Below are 26,233 nucleotides of genomic sequence, written 5' to 3' on the forward strand. Positions count from 1 at the left end.
TAGAACTTCCAGAGCAGGAAGACAGAATTCATGCCATCACTCAGAGAGATGAGGAACCTCAAAAGGCTTTTTAGGACAATGGTGTACAGTGGACATCCTAGGAGTGGGGTCTTTCATGGGCTGCCACTTCCTGCAGCTCCCATTGGCCAGGAAAAGCTAATGACAGCCCCTGGGAGTGGCCATAACTGTGGATGCTCAGGTAAACAAAGCATCTTGCGGCTAGCTAATCGCTTACCCTCACAAGCCACAACCTGAAGTTTAAAAACCTGTCCTGGGAAATACCTAGGTGAAGGGAGGACAAATGACACACTTCAAATGCATCCTTCTGAAGCTAATTCCAGGAGAGAAAAACCAATTATCTATTAATTACTTGATCCTGGCAACTCCAAATCAAAGACCCCTACGTTGTATGAAGGGCAGACTAAATATGTCACATGTGTGCTGTTCCAACCTGAGATGAACTTGAAACTACATGGAAAACTCTTGGGTGGCATTTTGAAGGATTGTTCTTTCCTGAGCCCATATTTGGATTAGAGTAACACTTAGAAAGTTTATTAGCATGTGTGTACGTTTTTTTAATTATTATTTCCAATATGATTTCTCCATAGTGCTTTTACCTTAAAAATAAAATAGGCTTGCACAGGAAGTTCTGGATGGTAACCTCCAGCTATGAGCAATCAATCTGGTACTAGTCTCTGAAGGGAAGGCAAAAGCAGCTTGCTTAGATAGCCTGGCCTGAGTCAGAATAACACATAGAAAACTGTTCTGCCTAGAGATACTCTATTCAGATCTCCCTTCTCTACCTACTTTAAATAAGCAATCCCTCCATGGCATGCTTCATTGTCCATGTCTGAGTGCCTCTCTGTCCTTCTAACAATGTACCAAGGTAGCAACATATTGTCTTTCAAGTTTCTCTACCTTTTACTCTCCCTTATAATGTAAAATATCACTATAAGGTACAGTGTAGCAGCACTAAGCAACAGAGTGATGCTTCCCACTCAAATAGAAATGGTAACAAGTTATCCTGCCAGCCCAGTGCAGTCAAAGAGACACAAGTACAGTGAGGCAATTTTTAAACTTTAAACACATAGCACTCTATATCAAACTCACTAAGAGATAAAAGATAAAATGTCAATCACATTCTGTATTACATTCACTTACCCAGTTACCACTGACAGCTTTATTTTCTCCACTTTCCCTTCCTGCAGTCCATGGTTCCTTTTCTGCTTCTTTTGTTCCCAGTTTGTCCTTTAAAGTGCTGTTTTCTTTCACAAGTTCCCCCACTTGTTCTTGAAAGCTGATGTCAGACAATTTCAGCTCATAAACATGACAGCACGATTCCTCTAGTTTCCTTGCCAGGAAGCCTTTGTTGTACTGAAGTTTAGCTAGTAGGTCTGCTTGTTCTCTATTTTCGCTTTCTTTGTCCTGTAACCTCTTCAGATTTTGCTGCAGTATCTGTAGGTTGCTTTTCATATAATGATCCACATCTTCAATGAGAGTTTTAATTTTAGTTATAGCCACACCAAAATGCGAAGACCCCTGAATTACATTGAATGCAGCTTCCAGTTTGCATCGTAGATATTGTACAATTCCTTCTCCTAGCTCAGAGAACAAAAAAGCTATAGTGGCATTGAGATCTAGGACTTCCTTTTCCAGCCTCAACACACGACCCTGAAGAGACAGCTCCCGTTCTCTCAATATTGTTGTTTGCTGCTTCTGCTTTTGTTTGTAGTGTTCAAAATAGGCTGATTGACTCTTTACTTCCTCCTCTTTTGTCTTCAACTGGTCCTGAAGTCGCCACAGCTTTTCTTTTTGCTTTCTTTCTGCCTTTTCTTGCTTTTGAACCTGCAAGTTTCAGGGATTAGTATGGGAATGAAAACAATAGGCAGATCCATAATTCAAAATCTCTTTTCACAATAATTTTCCTTTTCTTAATTTGCCCATCTCTTCTGAACCATTATTTGGCCAAAGGACAGGAATAATATGAACAAAAACTTTTTGGAAATCAATATGACTGCATGTTGTGGAAGTCAGAAGCTATATTGCTCATAACTTCAGCCACCATCAAAACATCTTAATTAAAAAAGAACATGTCTTCTTTCATATTTAATATTTTAGTTCATTTTGCATAACCTATATGCAACTCATCAACTCAAAACCCTTTTATGAATTAAAATGCATATAATTGGTTCCTAACTATGGAACATATTACTGCAAGATTTGTACTGAAGTAGCGTTCAGAGGTCACAATCAGGTTGTTCATCCCACTGGGTTAGATGTTGAAACATATATGAAAAAAACAGTTTCAGTCCTAAAAAAAACTTACAATCTAAGAAAACAAGGGACATATGAATTGAGGCAGTGCAGTGAAATATACAAATCAGAATTTGTATTCATAGGTCAGTTAACCAATTTGCCCTTTAATGTAGCCATAATAAATTAGCTCAGTTATTGTGGGGCCCCTGGAAATGTAGGAGCAATATGAAAGGGCAACAGGCCTTATTAGTCAGATCACAAAGCATGTTCCCCATGTAAAGGGATAGGAATAGTTTTCATTTTCAGATTAACATTGCACTTTACATGAATTATGGGTTGTCATAAAAAGTCCAAATGTGCCATATGAAAAAAAAGAAACATTTCTTGTTTTATTAACTAGTCTTGAACCAACTAAATGTTAACAAACAACATAATGCAAATTGGGAATTTTTCAGCTGATTCTGAAGTACACAGAAGGTCTGATGGAGGTATTTGCAATATCCCACTAAGCAGTTTCAGCTCAGTTTTTTTACCTTCTCATCTATTGATTTCTAAGGGGTTTAGAGATGAAGCCAAAGCAATGAGATTAACATTAGGCACGAAAGTCACAGTGTCAGACAGACTATTAGGCTTAATGAAATTACCATCTGATGAAAGAATAGGAACTGTTTAGGACAGTGGTAGACAACATGTGGCCTTTCTGGGATTCTGGGTGTGGCCATGAGACATTTTGTTTACATTTGTAAATATGGCATCAGAGTGATCAGAATTGGAAAATCATGATGGGAAGGGACACCAAAAGAAAACTGGAGTTATGTAAGCTGGGAAAATGGAAGATGAACTACTGATTGAAGCTTCAGGGGGTAGCCGAGTTAGTCTGTTACAGGAAAAAAAACAGCAAGCAAATAGTCATATAGCACTTTATAGACTAATAAAACATGTAGATGGTATCACGAGCTTTCGTGGATACAGCAACTGTTGATTGAAGTAACAGGATTGAAGCTGAATCAGAAAACATAATTTGTGTACAGTACTTGAGAAGTAAACATAGAGCAATCAGATGGAGAGCTATGGAATGGAAAAGAAGAATCTAATGTGCATGGATGGGTAGTGAAAAAGGGGTCAGGAGTACTATGGGGACTGGCAATTAAATAATAAATTGAAAGGAAAAACTTAAACAATGAATGGTCCTGCTGACAGAAGGATGCAGATTAGGCACTTCGAAAGTGCAGATGAGCCCAGGATTTAAATATCCCAGGCTTCATTTGCATACTCACGTTCGGGCGTTGTGCCGATCACACGCCCTTTCGAAAGTGAAAGTAAAGTCTAGCCACGGCTCTGCCGACAGTGGGGAGCTTTTTCGGCAGATCCTGTACTTCTCAAAAAATGTTGGCAGAGGGGTGTAGTTTAGACACACCCTTAGAGACTAACAAAAAAAGTAGATAGTATCATGAGCTTTCGTGAGCACAATCCACTTTTTCAGATGAATTGTACTGATATATATTTTTAAATATCCATAGAGCTTATTACTACTGTATTTAATTGCAATAATACCTACTATGTGCTAGGCATTTTTTAAACACTCCAGGTGTATCTAGACTGGCAAGATAAACTTGCCAGCTGTCTACACTGGCTGCTTGAATTTGCGCAAGAGCACTGATGTTCTAATGTAAGAATTCAGTGCTTCTTGCACAAATACTTTGATGCTCCCGCTCAGGGATAAGCCCTCTTGTGCAAGAATACTTGTGCAAGAGGGCCAGTGTAGACAGGCACCTTAATTTTTTGTGCAAGAAAGCCCAATGGCTAAAATGGCCATCGGGCTTTCTTGCACAAAAGCGTGTCTATACTGGGCACGGATGCTTTTGCGCAAAAGCACTTTTTTCACAAAAGCATCTGTGCCAATCTAGACGCTTTTTTGCGGAAATACTTTTAACGGAAAAACTTTTCCGTTAAAAGTATTTTCGCAAAATCATGCCAGTCTAGATGCAGCCTCCATGTTTCACAGGGCTGAGGGTCAAAGGACAGACAAGTAAACTGACATTACGGGAATGGGAATGAAAACAACAAAGGGCAAATGAAATATAAGCCATTTATTTCTATCCTACTGAAGGATGACTTGCATGTGGATAGGGGATTGGCTTTGCAGCAGAGCTTAGGCAGATCAAACCACCCATAGTAGGTCACATGAAAGTAGGCAGGGAGGTGACAATGTGAGATGCTGAATAAAAGTCAGACAAAGCCAGGAGAGTACTGGCAGAGGATAACAGCACATGGGCAGAGCTAAGTAGAATTTGAAAGGCAGAGACAAGAAGCTTACATTGAATGCAATAAGGTAGCCAGTAGAAATGTACAAAATGGGGAGTTCCATGATCAAATCAATGGGCAAGAATGATGAGGCTAGCAGCTGCATTTTGTTTGAGAAGGACATTAAATATGGTTAAACTTAAAAAAACAACAAATAATCTCTAGCAGCATCTTAAAGACCAACAAAACATGGTTGGCAGGCTGAAAAGAGGCTGTTGCAGTACTGAGAGACATCTCTTCATGTCTCTTTATACTCTTCAGACCAGTGGCTAGGTTACCTGCCTGGGGTTTAGGAGACCAGGTGTGAACTCTCTCTAGAGCATGGACTTCAACTCAGATTTCCCCTCCTCCTCTAGTGGGCACCCTAACTATAAGGCTCTTCTGGAATGGGCTCTCTCAATTTCTCCTGCTGAAGCTGTTCCATTTTGTGTCAAAATTCTTTAGGCCTAAGAGAGAAAAAACAAGCCATGCAACTTTAACTCAGACTACTTTACTGCAGATTTGGATATACTGAGGAGCTAATATAATCAGGAAATTTAGTTATGAGACTGGAAAAAGCAGGATGGACCTGTGGAGAAAGAAGATGCTGGCCTGGACATCTGGGGCAAGGGAGAAGGAGGAATCAAAAATACCGCTGAGATTGTAAACATAAGTGATGGGATGATGGTGGTGACAGCAGTGACAGAAAAGAGGGGAAGTGGAAGGAGCTCTGCTCCATTTATATCCAGTTTAAGATGACAAATGATCGAGGACATGCCAGCCAGACAGGCCAAGCTACAAGAACAGATGGAGAGAGACAATTTAGTGGTGGATATATTGATTTGCAAGTCATCTGCATGAAGATAAGCTAAAACATTTCATTTAAACAATATACCCAACTTACCAAATCTGTCAGCTCCCCCTGAACATTTCGGAGCTTCCCTTTAACACGTAGGTTTGCGTTTTCTATCTGCAGTAGTTTTGCATTCAGTTGGTCGACTGTTTCGAAAAGTTTCTTCTGTGACAGCTGCAGCTCCTTTGCTCTACAGTATTGAAACACAGGATGGCTTCCGAATCAATACACCACAATATTGTTTCTAGAGAAATAATCTATCATCTGTTCTCTATTTACACTCTTTTCCCTCTCCGCAGTAACAGTAATGAATACTACAGTGATACACAATAACTCATAACTGTTCACTGATAACGAATTATCAATTACTTATGAAGTGTTTCTATGAGTGTAGCACATTTCACTGGAAACTCTCAATGGCCTTTATGGGCAATACTTTATCGTAAATGTATACATTCCTATCTTTCTCTTGGATGCAGGGGCGCACAATGAGGAAAAGATAAGCAAATAGAAGCATTTCATTAGTGGTTTATGGTAGTTTATTGTGGTTTACAAAGTGAACACCTAACATAGTGGGGCACACTTAGTAGTCAAAAGGGCTGTGGTTAGCTGAGAACAGGATTCTGCTAGACCAGTGAACATAAATGTTACCATCAGCAACAGTAACATCATATACTCCTCCTATTTAGAAAACCAGTTAAGTACCCCACCATGAGTTATGCTGGCTTAATGCAAACATAGCTCCCTGTAACATTTCTAATAGGGCATCTTTCAACATCAGACACCGCTATGTATAAAACCCTTCTACTTTGGGTTTTGGCAATAAAGCTTAGATTTAGCACACAATATGTTTGTTTCCTTGTTAGTAATCACTTTGTAATGAAGAATCACAATGTGGGAGCCAATTTAGACTTCTCCCTCTCATCCAGGACATATCAAATCTCCACATTCTAAACACTTCTCAAATTCAAATCTCCGTCCCTTGTGGAAAAAATGTTTTTTCTAGTCTCTTATCTCCTGTCTTAAACAACATAGCTTCCTTTTCATCAGCTTTACAAATACTCACCTCACCTTCCAGCCTGGTTCTGCCTTAAACCTTGACTCCTTGTTATGGTGTCCCGCAATGACGTCCCATTCCTCTCCTCTTCTCAATCCCATATCCATACACTTATACCATACTATATACTGTGCGAAAGGTCCTCTCTATGGACTATATACTATATACCATACTGTGTGAAAGGTTCTCTCTCATCTAGTATGCCAAGTCACCAAACTCTTCTTATTCAAGTTTCTCTTGGATATCCCACTTCTTCCAGCAAGCATATGTTTAAAATAATTATACAGTCGCTTTTCAAACAATCTCACAAAATCTTCCTCTTCTCTAGATTTCTCTGTGCACTCTGAGATCTGCAGGCCACAGATTGTGTTGTATAGGCCAAAAGAGTTGTCAAAAAAATGAATAAAATATATTGATATATTCAATTGTCTTTGAATCTATGTATATATTTCTACTTCATCTAGCTTTACTTTAAATAATATATTGTCATACATCAAGAACTATTCATGCAGCGCAGCTGGTGCTTAATGGAGTCATTAGTTTCAGCAACACTGTTACTTAGGACAAGCAGACTAAATTTTATCTAGTTTCTGAAACACTCATATTGTCTGACAATGCTAAAGCACAATTACAAATGTGCATAATTTACATGAACCATTTTTTATCCCAAAATTAACCTTTCACTTTCAAAAAGAGGAAGAAATATAAACTATAGTATGAGGCTATTCAAATAATTCCAGTGGACTTAAATCTATCAATTATGTAATAAAATGAGACTTTGACAATTCAGTCACTCTGCAATCCATATTTTAATTTGTTCTAGAATTGTTCAGCTATATTTTGAAGACAGATAGAAAAACACATATTTTACATACTTTGAAAATCTAAAATGAAAAAAAATCCATGTACCTGTTTCTTAGTGCAGAATTTGAGTTTGCATACTCCTCTAAAATTTCTTTCAGGTTTCGCTCTGACTTTTCCAGCTGTTTTATTCTGAGGTTCAAGGTCTCCGCTTCAGCATTGCTTAGTTCCCTTTGACACTCCTTCGTACTTCCATGCTCTACATCTTCTAAATCCTGGAAAATCCAGGAAGTATCAATTTTAACATTAAGATTCAGAACATCAAATCCTTCATTACTGGGTGCTCTAATACAATAACAAAATTCTTGCCCTCTTTCAGATGAAGGTTCCATGATTAAAAAAATATACTTTTTAAGTTTCACTGTATGTAATGCAATCTGAATGTTTATTTTTTTTCTGAAGGTGTTTAAGTGCTCTCCTTAGCTTCTGTGAAGCTTAGATGAATGTCTTTTGTAGATACCGAACATGTTTATTATTCATGAGAGAACCACATACATTTCATTAGCACAAAAGTCATCCAAAATGTATGAAGGAAGTTTCAGTTTACAGCAGAAGAGAACTGAATACAAGATATTATGAGTCAAATTCATGGAGGAATTATGCATCACACCTGAGATCGAAATGGACATGATTTTCTGGTAAGCACAGAGAAAGACAATATGAATTACTTTTATGGGTATAAAACGGCTCTTCCACTCCTAGCACAACTGTGTCATTCTTTGGATTGTCTGAATGCAGAAAACAGAGAGCAAGCAGAAGAGGCATTTATTGATCAAAAGGCAAATTCTGAATATTTACAAGAAACATTCAGAATCTTCAATTGATAGTTAAAAGTGAGCAGGGCAAATATGTATTTCTACTTCAGCCTTTATATAATTATGTCCCGAAGTATTTTCTAAACACAAAATGTTACAACAGAGATAAAGTGACTCATATGCAACCAGAGAAACACTGGCTGAAGTATTTGGAGGTATCTTGTAGCTTAAAAAAATGTATTCACAATGAAAGGAAAACAAGAAAGACTTGCTTGCAGGTAAAAGTCTATAGGAGAATGTTTTCAAGATTCTATGAGATGACGCAGATAAAAATTCCACTTATTAAAAGGATTTTAACTCCATATTTTGGATATAATGTTTTGAAAATATATTATTTATACTGTAGAGCCATATTGCCTAGAAGGCGGAGTGTTATTGTGCTAAACACTGTACAAACATATAAACAAAGAGATGGCCCCAACCCAGAAGAGTTTATAGTCTAAATATAGGCCCTACTCCAAGTAGATTGTAAATGTTCCTGCACCCAACACAGGCGCCCACTAACATCAGTGGGGTTCCATACAGGCATACAGGGTCCTTTGCACATTGTAACAGGCAGGATCAGCATCTTAATCTACAAAGACAATTACCTTACATATTGCTCAAAGTGTGGTTACAGTCTGAGAAATGTTAACATTTGCATCATGGCTTTCTATGTTTACTGCATCATAATGATTTCCTTTTGAAATGTGCCAGGTTTATTAGTAAAAGGGTGTTTGTCTGTTTACTTTCTAACTGCTAGACCTGCAAAACCAACCTGGGCTTTGAAAGTTAAGCTTCATTTTTTACTTCATCATCATCAAGAATAGTACTACAAGTTCTTCAGGTCATATTATATCCTTATTTATGCATTTTGTCTTCAGCATAGGCCCATAAGTGACTTCTGCGCAATTCCATTGCCTTTGATAAGTTTGGATAGGTATAACTGACAATGTTCCTATAATAGAAACATATAATAAATGCCAGTAATGGACCTATGCACACTAGTGATTATATATTCATAAATGAAAGCCAAATTAAGAACCTTTTCAATTTGTCCCTTAGTGTCCTGCCATGAAATGTAACTCAAATGGCAACATGAAAACAATGAGTAAAAAGTTCCTAATACAGTATATCATGTATTGTGAAAAATAATCAATGTAAAAATCTATGCATTTGTTTCCATCCACATAATTCCATTAAATGTTCTTGTTGTTAGCTGAATTTCTATTTAGCAATATGAATATAATAAAATCAGATGCAACATATTTAAATAGACATAGCATCATGAAGTGTCTGGCTAAAACAAAGCACCAGTAAGCTTAAAACATTCATGCCTTGGTCCTGTAAGGTGCTGAAAAGTCCAATCCCAATCCATCAAAGTACTAAAGCAACTGCTTGAACTTTAGGTACCTGAGTGGTTCTATTAGGTACAACAGAACTACTTTTGCAATTCATGTTAAGCAACTGCTCAAACGCTTTGTTCGACGGAGTCAGAATGTAACAGCCTGTAGTGAGTCAGTGTGGCCTCCCGCTGACCCAGAGGAGGAAACTCTCTCAAAGATCCCTTAGTGGGCAGTGCCTGAACCACCTAGTCCTGACCACAGGGAACAGAAAGGCGGGGACGGAGGTACAGAGAAAGGAGCTCCAAGCTCAGTTGAAGCTCGGCTGCTGAGCAGGGCAGGGCCTTTCTTTGCTGGGCCTGGGGAAGAGCCTCTGCCCTACTCACTAGCCAAGCTTCAACTGAGCTTGGAGCTGCTCTCTTTATACCTCCAGTCCCACCTTTCAGTTTCCTGTGGGCGGGGCTGGATGGTTCTGGCACCGACCACCAAGGGGTCTTTGGGAGAGTGTCCGCCTCTGGATTTCTGTGGTCACTAGAAATAGATTTAATAGATTCTAGGTGTATAGATTCCAGGTGTATAACATTGATATGCTTTGTGACTGTAGTAGATAGGAATGTGATCTTTCTTCCTCTTTTAATTTTTTAATATGAATGTAGTGTATGTGGGATTGCAAGTTCTCACTTTAGCTCAATCATGCAAACTGAGGACAATAAGCACCTTGCAAAGGTACTAAGTGTGGATTCAAGCCTTTTATCTGCAGGAGAATTACAGTACAGGATAATTACAGTAGAATTACCAGCTTCCCACCCATGTGCTTCAGACCTTATCACGGAGAATGTAATGCATTTTTGCCTTGGCATACTTGAATGAACTTCAAAAACCATGAATCCTGTCAGCCCAGCAATAAGACAAGAAAATGCCACAAACTCCAGGAGGAAAATTCCACCTGTATCAGCAGATTCGACTGCTGCAAAATTTAACACATTGATTCAAACAAAAGAATTAAAAGTTATAAAAACAAACCTGTTCTATACTTTCGCTGCTTTGCAATGAGACTATCTCTTGTCCTTCCAGAGCACTTGCCTAACCAAATGCTGAGTGACAGTTTTGTTCTTGTGCTTTTAGTTTTATTTCCAAAGTGGTGAAAAACAGTCAGAGTTTCTGTTCATTTTCTGCATAAAATGCACTTTTTGCAGTGAAGATGTCTTCTTTCTAAGTTCTATCATGCACTGATGAAGTCTTAATTGATATGAAATTTCTCTATTTTTTAAAAAGACAAATTCTCTAAGCGCTCCAGTTTCTATGTGATTCATGCATTCTTTTGGGGAGCGGGTATTCAGAATTTTCCAGCCTATTTGATCATGCATTTGACTTGCTTGATTCTATATAAATTCAGTTGTGCTCTGTGACATTAGAACAAATCATCTTCCTTCTGTTTAGCTCCCCACATAAACCAACTGTTCTTGTGTAACGGTGAGTTAGCCTCTTAGCGTTTCAAAATTTCTTCTGCAGCTAATCCTGATATCTTTATTTGAAGTCTTAAGTTCTCTGTCTTATTTTATAGCCCAACCAATATCTAGGTGGCTCCTCCTACTCAGAGGCTTCTATTCTTTCACATCCAGTAACCAGCTCCCATCATATACCTTTCCATCTGTTTTTGTCATTATTATATTCATCTTGCTAGAAACAGTGAGAACTACCTCCATTTCCTGATATTGTTTTTCCAGTTCTAAAATAATTCACCATGATTTATTTTCCTTCTTTTGATACTAGGATCTCTGTTGGTGCTCTAATCACTGTCCACCTTTAACAACTGTCCCCATATCCGATTATTTTTCATCATATGTTTTGTTGGCTAGTTCAAATGATCAGTGTCAGCATTTGTTTTTATCTAACTCTGTTGATTGGGGATAATGTCATGTTTATTTCTTTGTGGTTATACTTTGCCCTTTATTTCACCCAGAAGCCCACTGTGTTTCTCTTTGTACTCTCATTCAGATATTTCTTTTACTACTCTGTTCCTCTACTTGCCTATTCCTATGCTGAAATCTTAAATCAATCTCCTTTTACACTTTAAGATATCTTTTACTGTGCTATATTTGTGCAGAGTCATATATTGTGCTCTCCTAAGCTTCTTTTCATCTCAAAGTCATGGATGCTTCCAATGAAATACTTTTAGGTATTTGCTAATATTTTCAAGTGACATTCAAATATTTGATTATCTGATGCAACTTCTCCCCTTTCACTTAATCCAGTGAATCTAGCTCCTTCTATTCCTGCATATTTACCTCTCTGTGTCTCAGTCAACCACTAACTTCTGAGCGCTCCACTTTATCTATTCAGTTGTTTTCTCTAAATAGTAATTTCCTCTTTTTCCCTTATTTGTGTAGTTTCAGATGCTAACAATGTAATGTGAATTTTACCACGGTATGTTTCTAAATCTCCTTTTCCAATTTTGTAGTGTCCCCCCACCCCCAGATATTTACTGACATTTATTGTCAGCATTTAACTTTTATATATGTATATTAAAAAGGAGCTTCTTTATTTTGTCTGTGAAATGCAAACTACCTTTGTTGAAAGCATGCAATATGGAGATACAAAGCACATGGTATTTATAATAAACCATTTGGTAGATAGTAGTTCACAAAGCAGCCAGTAATTGCACTTGATATTTTTTCTTAGTGTTTGATATTTTTTCTTGTAAATTCTGTATAGAGTTTCTTCATGTTCATGGTGTGCTGTTCCTTATCAAATTATTCCAGTTTGAAACTATATCTTTATAAAATTCCTAATTTTAATTCAAATATCTTGCAGCTTGAAATATTATGCAAACTGTTTCATGATAAAATGCACCAATTTAAAGCTGCTCAAATAAATATTTTCTGTTTTTTGCACGTGGATTCAGTTGTTCACTCCATAGGCTCTTTTAATATCCTACAAGATAAAGAGAACATCATAAGTTAAATCCGCTTTGTTTAGAAATGTGTGTTGGCACCCAATCCCAAGCATCCAAACATCACAACAACTTTATAAAAAATAGATGCCCTCCTGTCTTCACAAAAGAAAGCATCAAAGATTGGCATCTCTAAGGGCATCTCTATACAGCAGCATTATTTTGGAATAACTGACATTTCAAAATGACAAAATGGGCACCTACACATCAAGCCATTATTTCAAACTAATGTCAAGCTGGAGGACTTCTTACTCTAACTCCTGTAAACCTCATTTCATGAGGAGTAAGGGAAGTCAAAAGAAGAGTGCTCTTTTTTCAACTTCCTGCTGAGTAGACAGTGCAAAAAGCCAAGTTAAACGATTTCAACTTTAGCTACGCAATTGATGTAGCTGAAGTTGTATAGCTTAATTCAACTTTTGCCCTGCAATGTAGATGTTCCCTAATAGACTCCAATCTTCCCTGCTTGCCTTCAGCATGAGGGCAAGAGTCCTGCTAAAAAGAGTCCTGGGTCAGGTGGGCCAAAACCGGTTGGCCCTGGGGCCAGAGGGATAAGGGGTGCCCTGACGGGAAGATGTGGGGCAGGTTACTGCATGCCCTAGGGGATAGGGCATTTGGGTTCATGGGTTCTAGTCCCGGGTCAGGTGGGCCAAAACCAGTCAGTCCTGGGACAGGAGGGATAAAAGGTGCACCTTGAGGGTAAGGTGGTAGGGCAGCTTCCCACGTGGCCTAGTTAACAGGTTGTAGTTCTGTTAATATAAATAAGATTTGCCTAACACACAAAGGTTATATTCCTATATCAATATAGTTAAAGTGGAACAACTTCTCTAGGGCAGATGTAATATCATTATTATAAATGTGCTTATATCAGTATAGCTTATTCCTGTATGGGAAGGGGAATAAGTAATACCTATATAACGCATCTTTATACCACTATGAATGTATCCACACTAGAGACTGTACCAGTATTACTACAGCAGTTAAAAAATAACTCAACCCCTCTAACTGGCATAATTTTACTGCTACACAAATTATGTGCAGATCAGGCCTAGACCTAACTAGAATTGACCAATACTTTTTTTAAATTTTCAAAATTGCAATACATATTTGGTGACTTTTTAATTTTTTATTAAAATTGTTGTATTTTACTAGCATTTTCTAAAATTTGAAATGTTGCTTTTTCGTTATTTTTTGGGGAAAAAAATGTTCAACATTTTGTGACTAGCTACAGTACAGAATGGGCTAAACAAAATCAGATGAAGCTTTCCTAATGAAAATGTTTTGGGGGTTGCTTTTATTCTAATACTCTACTTGCACTCCCCCATGCAAATGATCTTTTTCTTTTAGCCTTTACATTCTCTGAGACTGAAAAACTCAGCTCAAACAGGGCTCAGGCAAGCCACATGCCAACAGATTCTCTACTACTCCTGACAGTTCCTCTCCATAAGACTTTACTTGGGCCATGGCAGAGGATAAGAATAACTTCTTTGCCTCACCACAACATGGGACTATACTCTCATCAATATGAGATGAATTCCACATGGATGTTTTAGCCTGCTTCCTTATTGCTTTATTACTTGCAGTCAACCAGCATTCATGGACACCTGCAAGGGCAACTAGGGAGGCAAGAAAAAACACTGAGCAACTATATGGAGAACACAGGATATATTCTGTGGATAACATTGTTTAATATTAGAACAGGATAACATTGTTTAATATTGGAAAGGTGGTGTTTCAACTTCAGCTTTGATTTTTCTTTGGTCTTTTGATTAATCATCTCAGCAAGACTAGCTCACTTACATCAAGCCAACAAATAGTGTTTGAATACATTGTGTCCATCAGTACTATTACTTTAGGGAAGATCAATAAACAACTTAAGAAACATGTAAAATACAAAATGTATATAGTATTTCAACAGATTTAAGGTCCCGAACGAAGAGCCATTAGTAAAATGGAAAGACAGTCACTGACCTTATTGAGAGTCAAAAAGTTCTTAGTAGAGAACAGTCAATATTAGAATGAGTAACAAATATACAAAAGTTCCCAGTACCACAATGTGCAGAAGAACTTGCTCAGGTTCAAACTTATATCTCAACATAAGCCAAATATGATAGTAATATTTCAGGGAGGACCATTACATTATCATCCCCCCCCCCTCTTGCAAAGTGATGTGAAAGCATGGCTATCAAAGCCTTGCACTTGAAAGATGCTGACTATTGCCAACTCCCAAGGAAGTCAATTTCCATCAATGGAGTTCACAAAATATCCAGATGCAGGAAAAGAAAAAAAACGTGCCCACCTGTCTTTTGATTGCAAGCCATGCTGAGCATTCAGTTTCCATTAACTTCAATGGGATTAGTGGATTCTCAGCACCAGTCAGAATAAGCCAGAGAACAGAAGATGTGGTTCATAGAATCACAGAATCATAGAACACCTTGACTGGAAGGGACCTCGAGAGGTCATCGAGGTTGACTTCATGCTGGAAACAGACACTATACCAGGGAAATCTGACTCCTGACATAACAGAACTAAATTCAACCCCTTTGACTCTATTAAAAGAGTTGTTGTTTAACCAAAGAAAGAATTACAGCTATTAGACTACTCCAGTCCAAACCCTAATGAAGTAAAATGGAGTCTTTCAGTTAACATCAATGGGGTCAAGACCGAGGATCTACCAAGACTCTTCTGCTGCATGCAGCAATGTTTTATTTCTTGACTTGATTAGATAGAAGATTCCCCACAATCTTGTGCCAAACAAAGACATTGAGAGGAGTGCACTAAGTTTATCTGACTAATGTGTACTATCAATTAGAAACTTACAGTGCCAAATTACAGGTATCAGTAGAGATGGTTTTGGAACAGACTAATAAATTAAACAGTAATAAGTCACGAGGACCAGATGGCATTCATCCAAGAATTCTGAAAGAGCTCATATGAAATTGCAGAACTATGAACTGTGATACGTACATTATCTTAAATAAAACTTCCATACCAGAAGATTTAATAGAATAATAGAACACTAGAACTGGAAGGGACCTCAAGAAGTCACTGAGTCCAGTCCCCTGCCCTCATGGCAGGATCAAGCACTGTCTAGTCCATCCCTATAGATGTCTATCTAACCTGCTTTTAAATATCTCCATAGATAGAGATTCCTCAACCTCTCTAGGCAATTTATTCCAGTGTTTAACCACCCTGATAGGCAGGAAGTTTTTCCTGATGTCCTAAACTTCCCTTGCTGCAATTTAAACCCATTGCTTCTTGTCCTACCATCAGAGGCCAAGGAGAACAATTTTTCTTCCTCCTCCTTGTCACATCCTTTCAGATACTTGAAAACCGCTATGATGTGCCCTCTCAGTTTTCTCTTTTCTAAACTAAATAAGCCCAATTCTTTCAGTCTTCCCTCAGAACTCATGTTTTCTAGATCTTTAATCACTCTTGTTGCTCTTCTCTGGACCTTCTCTAATTTCTCCACATTTTTCTTGAAATGTGGTGCCCAGAATTGGATATAATACTCCAACTGAGGCCTAATCAGCACAGAGTAGAGTGGAAGAATGACTTTTTGTGTCTTGCTCACAACACTCCTATTAATGCATCCTTATTGAATTTCATACTATTTATCTCAGACCATTTCTCCGCTTTGTCCAGATCATTGTGAATTTTGACCCTCTCCTCCAAAGTGGTTTCAACCCCTACTAGTTTGGTATCATCTGCAAAATTAGTAAGTGTACTCTCTATGCCATCATCTAAATAGTCGATGAAGATATTGAACAGAATTGGTCCCAAAACAGACCCCTGCGGAACCCCACATATTATGCCCTTCTAGTAGGATTGTGAATCATTAATAACTACTCTCTGAGAATGGTTATCCAGCCCGTTATGCACCCACCTTATAGTATCCCCATCTAGGTTGTATTTCCCTAGTTTACTGATAAGGTCATGTGAGACCATGTCAAATGCCTTACTAAAGTCTAGTTATATCACATCCACCACTTCTCCCTTACCCACAAGGCTTGATATCGTATCAAAGAAAGCTATCAGATTGGTTGGACATGATTTGTTCTTTACGTCAATACTAGCTGTTACATAATACCTTATTATCTTCTAGATGTTTGTAGATGAATTCCTTAATTACTTGCTCCATTATCTTTCCTGGCACAGAAGTTAAACTGACCGGTTTGTAATTTCCTGGGTTGTTCTTATTTCCCTTTTTATAGATGGGCACTATATTTGCCCTTTTCCAGTCTTCTGGAATCTATCCCAACTTCCAAGATTTTTCAAACATGATAGCTAAAAGCTTAGATACCTCCTCTATCAGTTTCTTGAGTATTCTAGGATGCATTTAATCAGAACCTGGTGACTTGCAGACATCTAACTTTTCTAAGTGATTTTTATCATCACCTTTTTTTATTTTATCTTCTAAACTTACCCTCTTCCCACTAGCATTCACTGTGTTAGGCATTCCTTCACCATCAGACTTCTTGGTGAAAACCAAAACAAAGAAGTCATTAAGCACCTCTGCCATTTCCAAGTTTCCTGTTGTTGTTTCTCTCTCTTCCTGTATCTGGATCTTTGGAGATCATCCATAGATACAGATAAGGATTCCAAAATGCTACTGATAGATGCATTAAGATGTTTGATAATGAAGCCTGGCCAAAAAAAAAAAAAAGAAAAATCCAGTGGGTCACAGTTCAGCTCGGTTGCCCCTGCTAAAGAGGAAAGGTAAGCTATCTACTGCTACACATGGACCAAATTACATTCCCATTCACTTTGTCTCAACTCTCTTATTTATTGTGGAGGGGTTGGGATGAGAGTCAATGCTCAGATTACTGGTGGTCCCGTCCTAGCCACCGGCATGTGAAGTGATCAAGCAACTCAATGGTAGCATTCTCCTCTTACATACAAACTGGTGATGAAATACAGAGAAAGAGAGAACTAAAGAGCTGCCTTTCACCCCTTTCCCTTGTGAGGGTGATCAAGGCAGGGCTTTTGTTGGTTTGCTTTACAACCTTTATACCACATGGTAAAATTTCATTTTGTCTTGCTGAGACGCACACAGGTGGTTTTTCTCTAAGCAAAAGTGTAAATGTTGAAATTTTTAGGGCACCCTTATTTTCAGGCTGTAAAAAGTTTGAGGAAAAGAGAGATAGAGAGTGACTAAATAATACTTTTTAAAATTTGTGGGCCTTTGGTTTTAATGCCGGGAGGTTAAGAGATAGACACCAACAGCATAGTCAGACACTTCAAGGAAAGTAACCTATTTTTGTAGAAGTGTTAAGCTCTAGCAAACCCACTGAAGTCAACAAGAGCAGCAGGTGCTCAGCATTTTTGAAGGGTGGTTAAATTTATGTACCCAAGTCAGTACATAGGAATCACATTTTAGACAGCTTGGTTTAAATGTGTTGGTTGTCATTGTATTTCTTCAGGTAGGCATTGATATGGCACTCTTCACTATGGTCCTCTGCACCCTGCAAAGAAGAGTCTCAAAATACAGCAAGATCGAACAACCAGATATTAGTGCATAAAATATAAAGGATACCAACCACAGTTCTTGGCTCAGGAGTGTCATCAAGGCCACACAATGAATGCTAGTGAGAAAAACAAAAAAAGGAACAAAAACTATAAAATAAGATCAAAAGAAAATGAGAAAAGAAAAGAAAAGAAAAAAGAAGTAAGACATGTAATAAGGAATTCAGTGACATTATTTTACAGTAGCTATCCCCCTTTGAATTGACTTGAAAAGGATTTACAGCGTATTGGAGTTTTTGTTCTGATCTTACACTGAAAATAGATGGCAATATGTACAATTCAGAACTTGATGGCAACTTTGCAAACTGCCACACCCAAAGTTTATGGACTCTAAATCTAAGGAATATGAGCCTTGGCAATGACACCTGAGCACACACTGAAAGTTATTTATGTTTTTAAGTGCTTTCCTAATTCAGGGTCTGTATAGTCAGAGGTACAAATGAATAAAAGTAAAGGTGAAAAAAATTAATTATGGTAACAGGTTGGTACACGCTTACACAGGAAATAGCCCTGAAATATAATTTGATTGAATACAAAATCTTTGATATATATTTTTCTCTACTTTTAAAATATTTCTGGAGTCTCTTCATTGTTAAGTGGTCAGGTGGCATTCCATAACATTGGTGAGCATAACCCGTAAGGAAGTAGACAGATTGGCTGAAGAACCCAAAGCATAAAAATGCTAAATGAAAACCAGAAACTTAAGTGACAAAGCATCTTACCCCCCAATGACACATTTCAGGAATTACTAATGTACCAAATTCATTAAACTTTGTGTCATCTGTATGCACAAATTACTCTGCATTCACTGACATGATAAATCTCCAAGACAATAATGAACTAGAATTGATGCCATTCATTGATTCACTGAGTGCTTGACCTTCTCTAGGAGCAGTCAAATGTGGAATTTAATCGATCTCAGTAGCCCAGAGGAGGAAGTCAAAATACAATTTAGTGCATGCACACATGTACAAACATCAAAGAGGGTTAGAAATACTACAGCAATGTTATAACTGCAAGTAGTCACTGAAGCAGTGACAGAAGCTGGCAAACACAGAAATAATTCTATAGATAAGAGTGGTCAATCCCTGGCAGTAGGAACCCCATTTTATGCCAGAGATAGGAAGTTCTCCAAAGAAGTTGGTTATCAGTTGGGAAATTTCCTGCTCCAATAATATAACATGGGAACATTAATAAATGGAACCTTCTCCCAACATTCTGTGGAGTAAATGTGCGTAAGCTTTTTTTCTGCAACCTTGTTTGATACTTTCTTTCATTCACTGGCTTGGAGAGTCAGCTTAGAAAACACTCTTCTAAAAACTGCAGTCTCCCTACATCTATTTTATGAACTACAATTATTTTGTGCCCATGGATTAATAAAATATATTTTTGTCAGAAGATGAGTCTTCATATGAAACATTTGCATCAAGTTCATTCTAACTGTGATAGGGCTTCAGTGGCTGGCCAGTCTAGTGGCTAGATTGTTGGTTAGGGCTGTAGAGGGACCCAAACTCCTCCTTTTCCCTCATGTCATGGCCCAGAGTTCTCATTCACTAAAGCCTCTAAACAGATAGGTCTTGCTACCAGCCATGCTGGGAGAAGAGTTCATGACCTGTTGTCCTGAACTGTTCCCTCTGCAATCCTTTTGGTTTGGGGTGTGGCTCTGCTAGTTCAGTTTCCCCACTTTTAGATCTTGTCTGCAGACTCCCCTTGGTAGAAGACTTCCTTAAGCAGATTGTATCTGGTGCCTTCAGGCAGGCACACAGAGAGCTCCTGCCTCTTTACCAGTCAGCCCCTGACTCAGCTAGATTCCCTTCTTTTCTCCCCTTCAGGCCTGGTACTGGCTAGAGGTATAATGGGACGGAGTTAGCTGAAACCACAGGTTTTCTTTAACTCTTGCTGTGCCTGGCAGCTGTCTCACCTCTTTCATACTAATATTGTGGAATGACCTTGGAGTGGATACTTTAGAAAAGCCAACATTGGCAAATAGTTACAATATAATGATAGCTGAGATGTCACTGTGTTACTTTGGTTGTCTCACACATCACTGGTTGGTAACTATTGGCAAATACTTTCTTTTCAATTCAAAACCCCTGGAGAAAAATATCCCCTACCCTATCCCCTAAAGAAGAGCGAAGTGAAGTCTAGAGGAAAAAAAGCACCACTCCTGGGACTGAGGAGGTAATGTCCAATCCTTTCTCTTAATGCAGCATCTCAAAACCAATTTAGGCTAATTCAAGTAGGAATTACAGTACCGCTAAATGAAAGTGACACCTCACTCCTGTAGGTTTAATTACTCAGTTTAATCCCCGCAAAAGGACTGTTTGCTTTTCTAAAAGGCTTGAATTTGTATACATAGCACAAATGCATTTTTGCAAATCAAACTTATCTGAAAACCACTGTTATAATAGGTGACACTGTTTGCTCAGCACTTACCATTGTAAGACCCTGTTTTCTATTGCTTACAAATTTTGTGAAATTTTAGCCATTTGAGTTCAAGTTTTCTATGCTAGTTGTCTAGGCCAGATAAATGTTTTTTAAAATGTTAGCAAAAATAGCTGTCATTGCCAAGAATAAGGTTAGCAGAAATTTTACCCATGTTAGAAAAATTTGAGACTTTTTCTTTTAAATGCTCTAGCACCATATTTTGGAGCAGGGACTTGACTTTTGGCAAGTCAAACCACAATTGCAAGTGGGGCACCCAGAAAATGAGGAATAGGCAGTAAGTGTTCACTTCTGAAAAGTTTGGTTTAAATAATATGTCTAGTATCACATAGGAACTCTGTGGCAGAGATAGGGATAGAATCCAGTTCTCCAAGGGAGCATTCAACTTCCCTCATCATGGTACATCCTTTCCCCTTCTGTCCATGTCTTCCTCATTCACTACATCACTTCCATCTTCTAAAATAAATGAGGCATGATTCCTCAGGGACAACAGCCACTGATTCATCCCCAGTGCAGTTCCATTCACTGAATGAAGATGGAGTCCAGTGAGAAAAATAACTGATGACCTAATTAACTACTATTGTAATGAATACCCAGGAGGGGACCTAATTAAGATTGCAAATTCTATCTTAACTGTGGTGTTTCCTAACTTTGGTTTGTCTTTGCAACTTTAATAGTTCTTGTAACATAATTGTGTGTTTATATAATCCATAGTGTCATGTCCCATGAGCTGGTCTGACCTCATTTCAGCCAATAGCGTGGGTCAGGTAAATGAGGTTTGGAAAAGGGACTGTCAGTAAGCTTCTCTAAGTCCATCTGCAACAGCATGGCTCAGCAGGACTGAGGCATGTTAGCTCAAGTGCTTTAGCCATGGCTTTCTGCTGAGGTGATTGAACGGAACTGTTTTGGCCAATGGATTTAGCTGAGAGCCAGTGCTAAAAAGCCTTAGCCAAAGCACTTTAACTCTCCATCTCCCCGCTGAGTCCTGCCGAACGAGTTGACTCCTGCAGTTCAGAGACCTCACATGTCTGGAGACCCCACTGATAAAGCTTTTGGATGTCATCTGAGACCATAGGAATTTTTTCAAAGCATGATGGTATTTGGAACAATGGTGTTGATTTGACACATCTCTACTCCTAAGGAGCATATCCTACCTCCAACATTACTCCCATAAATATGAAATCTGTTTCCCCTTTATTCGGCACTGCTGAGACCACATCTGGAGTACTGCATCCAATTCTGCCCTCCCCACCCCCCAACATAGAAAGGATGTGGATGCACTGAAGAGGGTTCAGCAGAGAGCAACCAAAATGATTAGGGGGCTGGAACGCATGACCTATGAGGAGGGAATTGGGCTTATTTAGTCTGCAGAAGAGAAGAGTGGGGGAGGGGGCGGATTTGACAGCAGCCTTCAACTTCCTGGAGGGAGGTTCCACAGAGGATGGAGAGAAGCTGTTCTCAGTAGTGAGGGATGGCAGAACAAGGAGCAATGGTCTCAAGTTACAATGTGGGAGGTCTAGGTTGGATATTAGGAAAAACTATTTCACTAGGGCTATGTCTAGACTGCAGGCTTCTTTCGAAAGAGCCTCTTTCAAAAGATCGCGTCTAGACTGCAGGCGGATCTTTCAAAAGAGAAATCCGCTTTTTCGAAAGAGAGCACCCAGCGAGTCTGGATGCTCTCTTTCGAAGACGGCCTCTTTACATTGAAGAACGCCTTCTTTCGAAAGAGGAACTTTTCTTACCGCCATCGAAAGAAAAGCCGCGTTCTTTCGAAATAATTTCGAAAGAACGCAGCTTGAGTCTGGATGCAGGGGAAGTTTTTTTGGGAAAAGGCTACTTTTCCCGAAAAAACCCCTGAGTCTGGACACGGCCTAGGAGGGTGGTGAAGTACTGGAATGGGTTCCCTAGGGAGGTGGTAGAATCTCCATCCCTAGTGGTTTTTAAGTCCTGGCTTGACAAAGCCCTGGCTGGGATGGTTTAGCTGGGATTGGTCCTGCTTTGGGCAGAGGGCTGGACTCAATGACCTCCTGAGGTCTCTTCCAGCCCTAGGATTCTATGATTCTGACCTTTTCCATTCTCCATTAGTTATCAGCTTCTAAAACAACTTGAGCAATTGTTCACATCCAGTTTACCTGACATTAAGAGGACTCCAAATATAAACCTATTATTTAGTTTTCTACCTGTAGATTTGTATACCTCATTTATCTGGACTACACACCCCCTTCAACTCTACATCTTTTTTTCAGATCTTTCTACTTTCTTTCCATATCTGATGTACAGCCAAAAAATAAGGTGGCAAAATAACTACATGCAGATTAGAAATGAAGCTAACATTCACATGCTTTTTCAGTTTATATAGTGCATAAGATATGGAAAGTATAGGCAGCATGAACCATGGAGGGCCAAATTCTGCTCACAATAAAATAAGGGAGAAGAACAGTTTTGTGGTGCAGGACTATGGGTAAATAGAACTGGGTGTATTCTCAGCTTTGCCACAGACTTCTGGTGTAACTTGGGGAAAATTAGTGTGAGAATTCATAGAGAGTGAATTAGAGTGTGAATTCATAGGACCCTAAGACTTCAGTGGAAGTCTTGGAGACACAGTAACCTGGCCTCAGAATTAATTCCTCAGTCTTTTAAGGCCCTGTTTTCCAAACTTGGGAGCCTAAAGTTAGGCACCTGAACACCCACTTCACAATACAGTATATATAGCAATTTGTTTTCCTAATTTTGGGCAAATGTATTTGAAAACAGGGCCTCTAGTGCCATAAGATGGGGATAAGAACATTTCTCTACCTGAATCATCCAAGATTATACATCACTGATACATCTCAAGGCTGAAGGTACCCAGAAGCCAATAGGGTGAGGGGTTCCCCAGGTGTACAGAGTTTCCCAGAACATATTTATGGTAACAGACTCTTTCTCTCTCTAGTCTGTGTTAATCAGATCTTTTTTTCCAATACCCAGTTAGCGAAAATATAATCACTTGGTATTCTGAGCTGTCTTTCATTTGATATGTAATGATAAAAAAATGTATGTAGTCATACCCCAAAGAGCATGGTAGTTCTTTGTTAGTTTGAAAGTTTCTTTGAAATCTGAATCAGAAAAGTTTACACATTAATAGAGATGATCCAAATTGAATGACTGCACATGACATTGCATTTCCACTGTGCTCTGTATCTTCCTTAAAGCAGCTGAAGAAAATTATACATTGAAAGGAAAGGGTGGTAGTTAAAGAGTGACGTAAAATTTCCAAACTGAGTTCTTATATTACTAATCAGGGTTTAAGTTGTATCACTGTCGCTCAGTACATTTACCTTCTCCTCTATTTCTTTGAGTTGCCGCTTTTGAAGTTCTATTTTGTCTTCTAGCTCTCGAATCCGCTAAAACAAACATGCAAAATAGAATGTAAAATCTCTGTAAAAATATTTACCAAGGAAAATGTAAATAACGTTTTAAAATAATTGATGAAAAGATACCTATTAATGCTTTCAGAAGTTTGATACGCACAAAGTCCTGTGCGCTTTTTAGGCCAGATAATTAATCTGCAGTAAATCAGCGTAGCCCCATTGAAATCTTTGTCTCCTTGACTTCAACGGTATTATAGTGATTTACAGTGATTTGCAAGGGAAGTGGATTTGGCCCATTCTGTATATTAGCAGAAATGCCCAAGCTTTAGAATATGATTTTCCCAATACCATATTGCCAGTTACACACAGACAAAAAAATTGGTACCAAAATCTTATGTCTAAGAGCAAAATGACCTTTTCCGGGATTACTGCAGGGTTTTCACTTACCCAGCTAATTTCTAGTGGATACTGTTTTATTTCATTTTAATCCACTTTCTCTCTTTCCTATACAACAAATCTAGTCTTTTGGGTGCTCTCATGTGATATCAGTAGCAGATCAGGGTCTACAGTGATTTAATCTGAGAAACATTGATCCTATGTAAGGACCAGTTGCAGCTCCCACCAAAGTGAGTGGAAAGATTAAATGGGAGTTGAACTGGGCCATAAATGAAGGTGCAATTCCTTCCTACTTTACAAAAAAATTGATTTTTATTGGCAAATGTCAATTTCACACACACACACAAACAAACCAACATTGATAATAATCAAAATGCATAGACAGAAAAATGCTGCAATACTAAGAGAAATATACTAGTCAGACCAAAGGTCCATCTAGCCGAGTATCTTGTCTTATGGCAGTGGCCAAAGCCAGGTGCCCCAGAAGGAATGAGCAGAATAGGCAATCATCAAGTGATCCATCCCCTGTTGCCCATTCCCAGCTTCTGAGTAGGGACACCATTCCTACCCATCCTGGCTAATAGCCATTGATGGACCTAACCGCCATGAATTAATCTAATTTATCTAACTTTTTAGATTGTAAGTATATTTACTTTGTATATTTTGAGAGTTGATGATGGCCATTTGTACTTTTAATGATAATAAGGATTTAATTCTCTGAATATCAGCATCTACTGTCATTAAATACGTATTGTTTGGCCCCCAGTAATTTTCCACAATGGCGAAAATTTCAATAAATGAAAAATTTAAAAGAGCTCGCAAATAAATATTTGCATGATTCTTTACAATTATAAACAAAATTATTTCTGCCAATGCTACAATCAAGAATTATCGTACATTTTGTTTCCAGAAAGGATTTCTAAACAGACAAGAATTGGCTTTAAATTACAGGGAGTAGTTATCAGTCATTTAGAATCAAGCTAGAAAGACATATTGAGTGTGGTCATGTGGGATCAGTTCTGGGTTCAATTCAGTTCAATATTTTCATCAATGATTTAGATAATGGCATTGAGAGTATGCTTATAAAGTCTGCAAATGATACCAAGCGGGAGGGGGGGAGGAGGGAGAGTTGCATGTGTTTTGGAGAATGGCATTAAAATTCAAAATAATCTGGACACTCTGGAGAAATGGTCTGAAGTAAATAGGATGAAGTTCAATAAAGAAAAAATGCAAAGTACTCCACTTGGAAAGGATCAATCCTTTTCACGCATACAGAATGGGAAGTGACTGTCTACGAAGGAGTTCTACAGAAAGAGATCTAGGGGTCATAGTGTAACACTGCTGCAAAGAAAGCCAATATCATTCTGGGATGTGTTAGCAGCAATGTTTTAAGCAAGACATGAGAAGTAATTCATCCACTCTTCTTCGAGCTGATTAGACCCCTGCTGGAGTATTGTGTCCCATTCTGGACACCACACTACAGGAAAGATGAGGACAAATTAGAAAAAAGAAGTCCAGAGAAGAGCAACAAAAATTATTAAAGGTCTAGAAACATGTCCAATGAGGGAAGTTTGAAAAAAAATCTGGATTTAATCTGGAAAAGTAGGGAGGAGGGGACATGAGAATAGTTTTCAAGTACATAAAAGGTTGTTACAAAAAGGAGGGAGAAAAAAATATTCTCCTTAATTTTGAGGATAAGACAGGAAGCTATGGGTTTAAATTGCAGCAAGCAAGGTTTAGGCTAGACATTAGAAAAAACTTCCTGGCAGGGTAGTTTCGCACTGGAATAAATTATTTTAGGAGATTGTGGAATCTCCATCATTCAAGATTTTTAAAAGCAATTTAGATGAACACCTCTCAGGGGTGGTCTAGATAATGTTTAGTCCTGCCATGAGTGCAGGGGACTGGACTAGATGACTTCTTGAGGTCCTGCTGGTCTGATGATTCTCTGATATCCACACACTCCTACAGGTCATTAAGTGGTTCAAATGGGCTTGACTGGCTCTCTACATCAGAGGAACATCATTTCATTTGACTATCTATCATGGACAGTGAAAAGATCTCCTGCCACTTCTGACAGATAAACTAACCACTACAGTTTGTATGACGTTGTGCATGG

At 38.5% G+C, this 26,233-nt stretch overlaps 2 protein-coding genes across 6 annotated transcripts in view; both read right to left on the reverse strand.

Moving 5' to 3' along the window:
* C5H4orf50 (chromosome 5 C4orf50 homolog) overlaps positions 1–7,812 on the reverse strand; it is a 102,606-nt gene extending 94,794 nt beyond the window's left edge. For both annotated transcript variants that reach the window (XM_075930756.1, XM_075930757.1), the window contains exons 1-3: positions 7,359–7,812; positions 5,444–5,582; positions 1,162–1,845 (exon numbers count right to left, since the gene is read on the reverse strand). In XM_075930756.1, coding sequence (XP_075786871.1) covers positions 1,162–1,845; positions 5,444–5,582; positions 7,359–7,642 — 1,107 coding nt within the window. In that variant the 5' untranslated portion in view covers positions 7,643–7,812. The remainder of the gene's footprint in view (positions 1–1,161; positions 1,846–5,443; positions 5,583–7,358) is intronic.
* The window catches only part of JAKMIP1 (janus kinase and microtubule interacting protein 1), a 217,993-nt gene continuing 199,175 nt past the window's right edge, over positions 7,416–26,233 (reverse strand). For 3 of the 4 annotated variants that reach the window (XR_012904384.1, XR_012904385.1, XR_012904386.1), the window contains 4 exons: positions 23,686–23,751; positions 17,938–17,982; positions 10,471–12,381; positions 7,416–7,525 (listed from right to left, as the gene is read on the reverse strand). Coding sequence is in view for 1 of the 4 variants with exons in the window: in XM_075930759.1 (XP_075786874.1) it covers positions 12,349–12,381; positions 17,938–17,982; positions 23,686–23,751 (144 nt within the window). In the remaining 3 variants the exon portion in view is untranslated. Of the gene's footprint in view, positions 7,526–10,059; positions 12,382–17,937; positions 17,983–23,685; positions 23,752–26,233 lie in introns of those variants that run through there. The other variant, XM_075930759.1, reaches the window with a different exon arrangement.

Source organism: Pelodiscus sinensis, chromosome 5, assembly GCF_049634645.1.
Source record: "Pelodiscus sinensis isolate JC-2024 chromosome 5, ASM4963464v1, whole genome shotgun sequence".
NCBI lineage: Eukaryota > Metazoa > Chordata > Testudines > Trionychidae > Pelodiscus > Pelodiscus sinensis.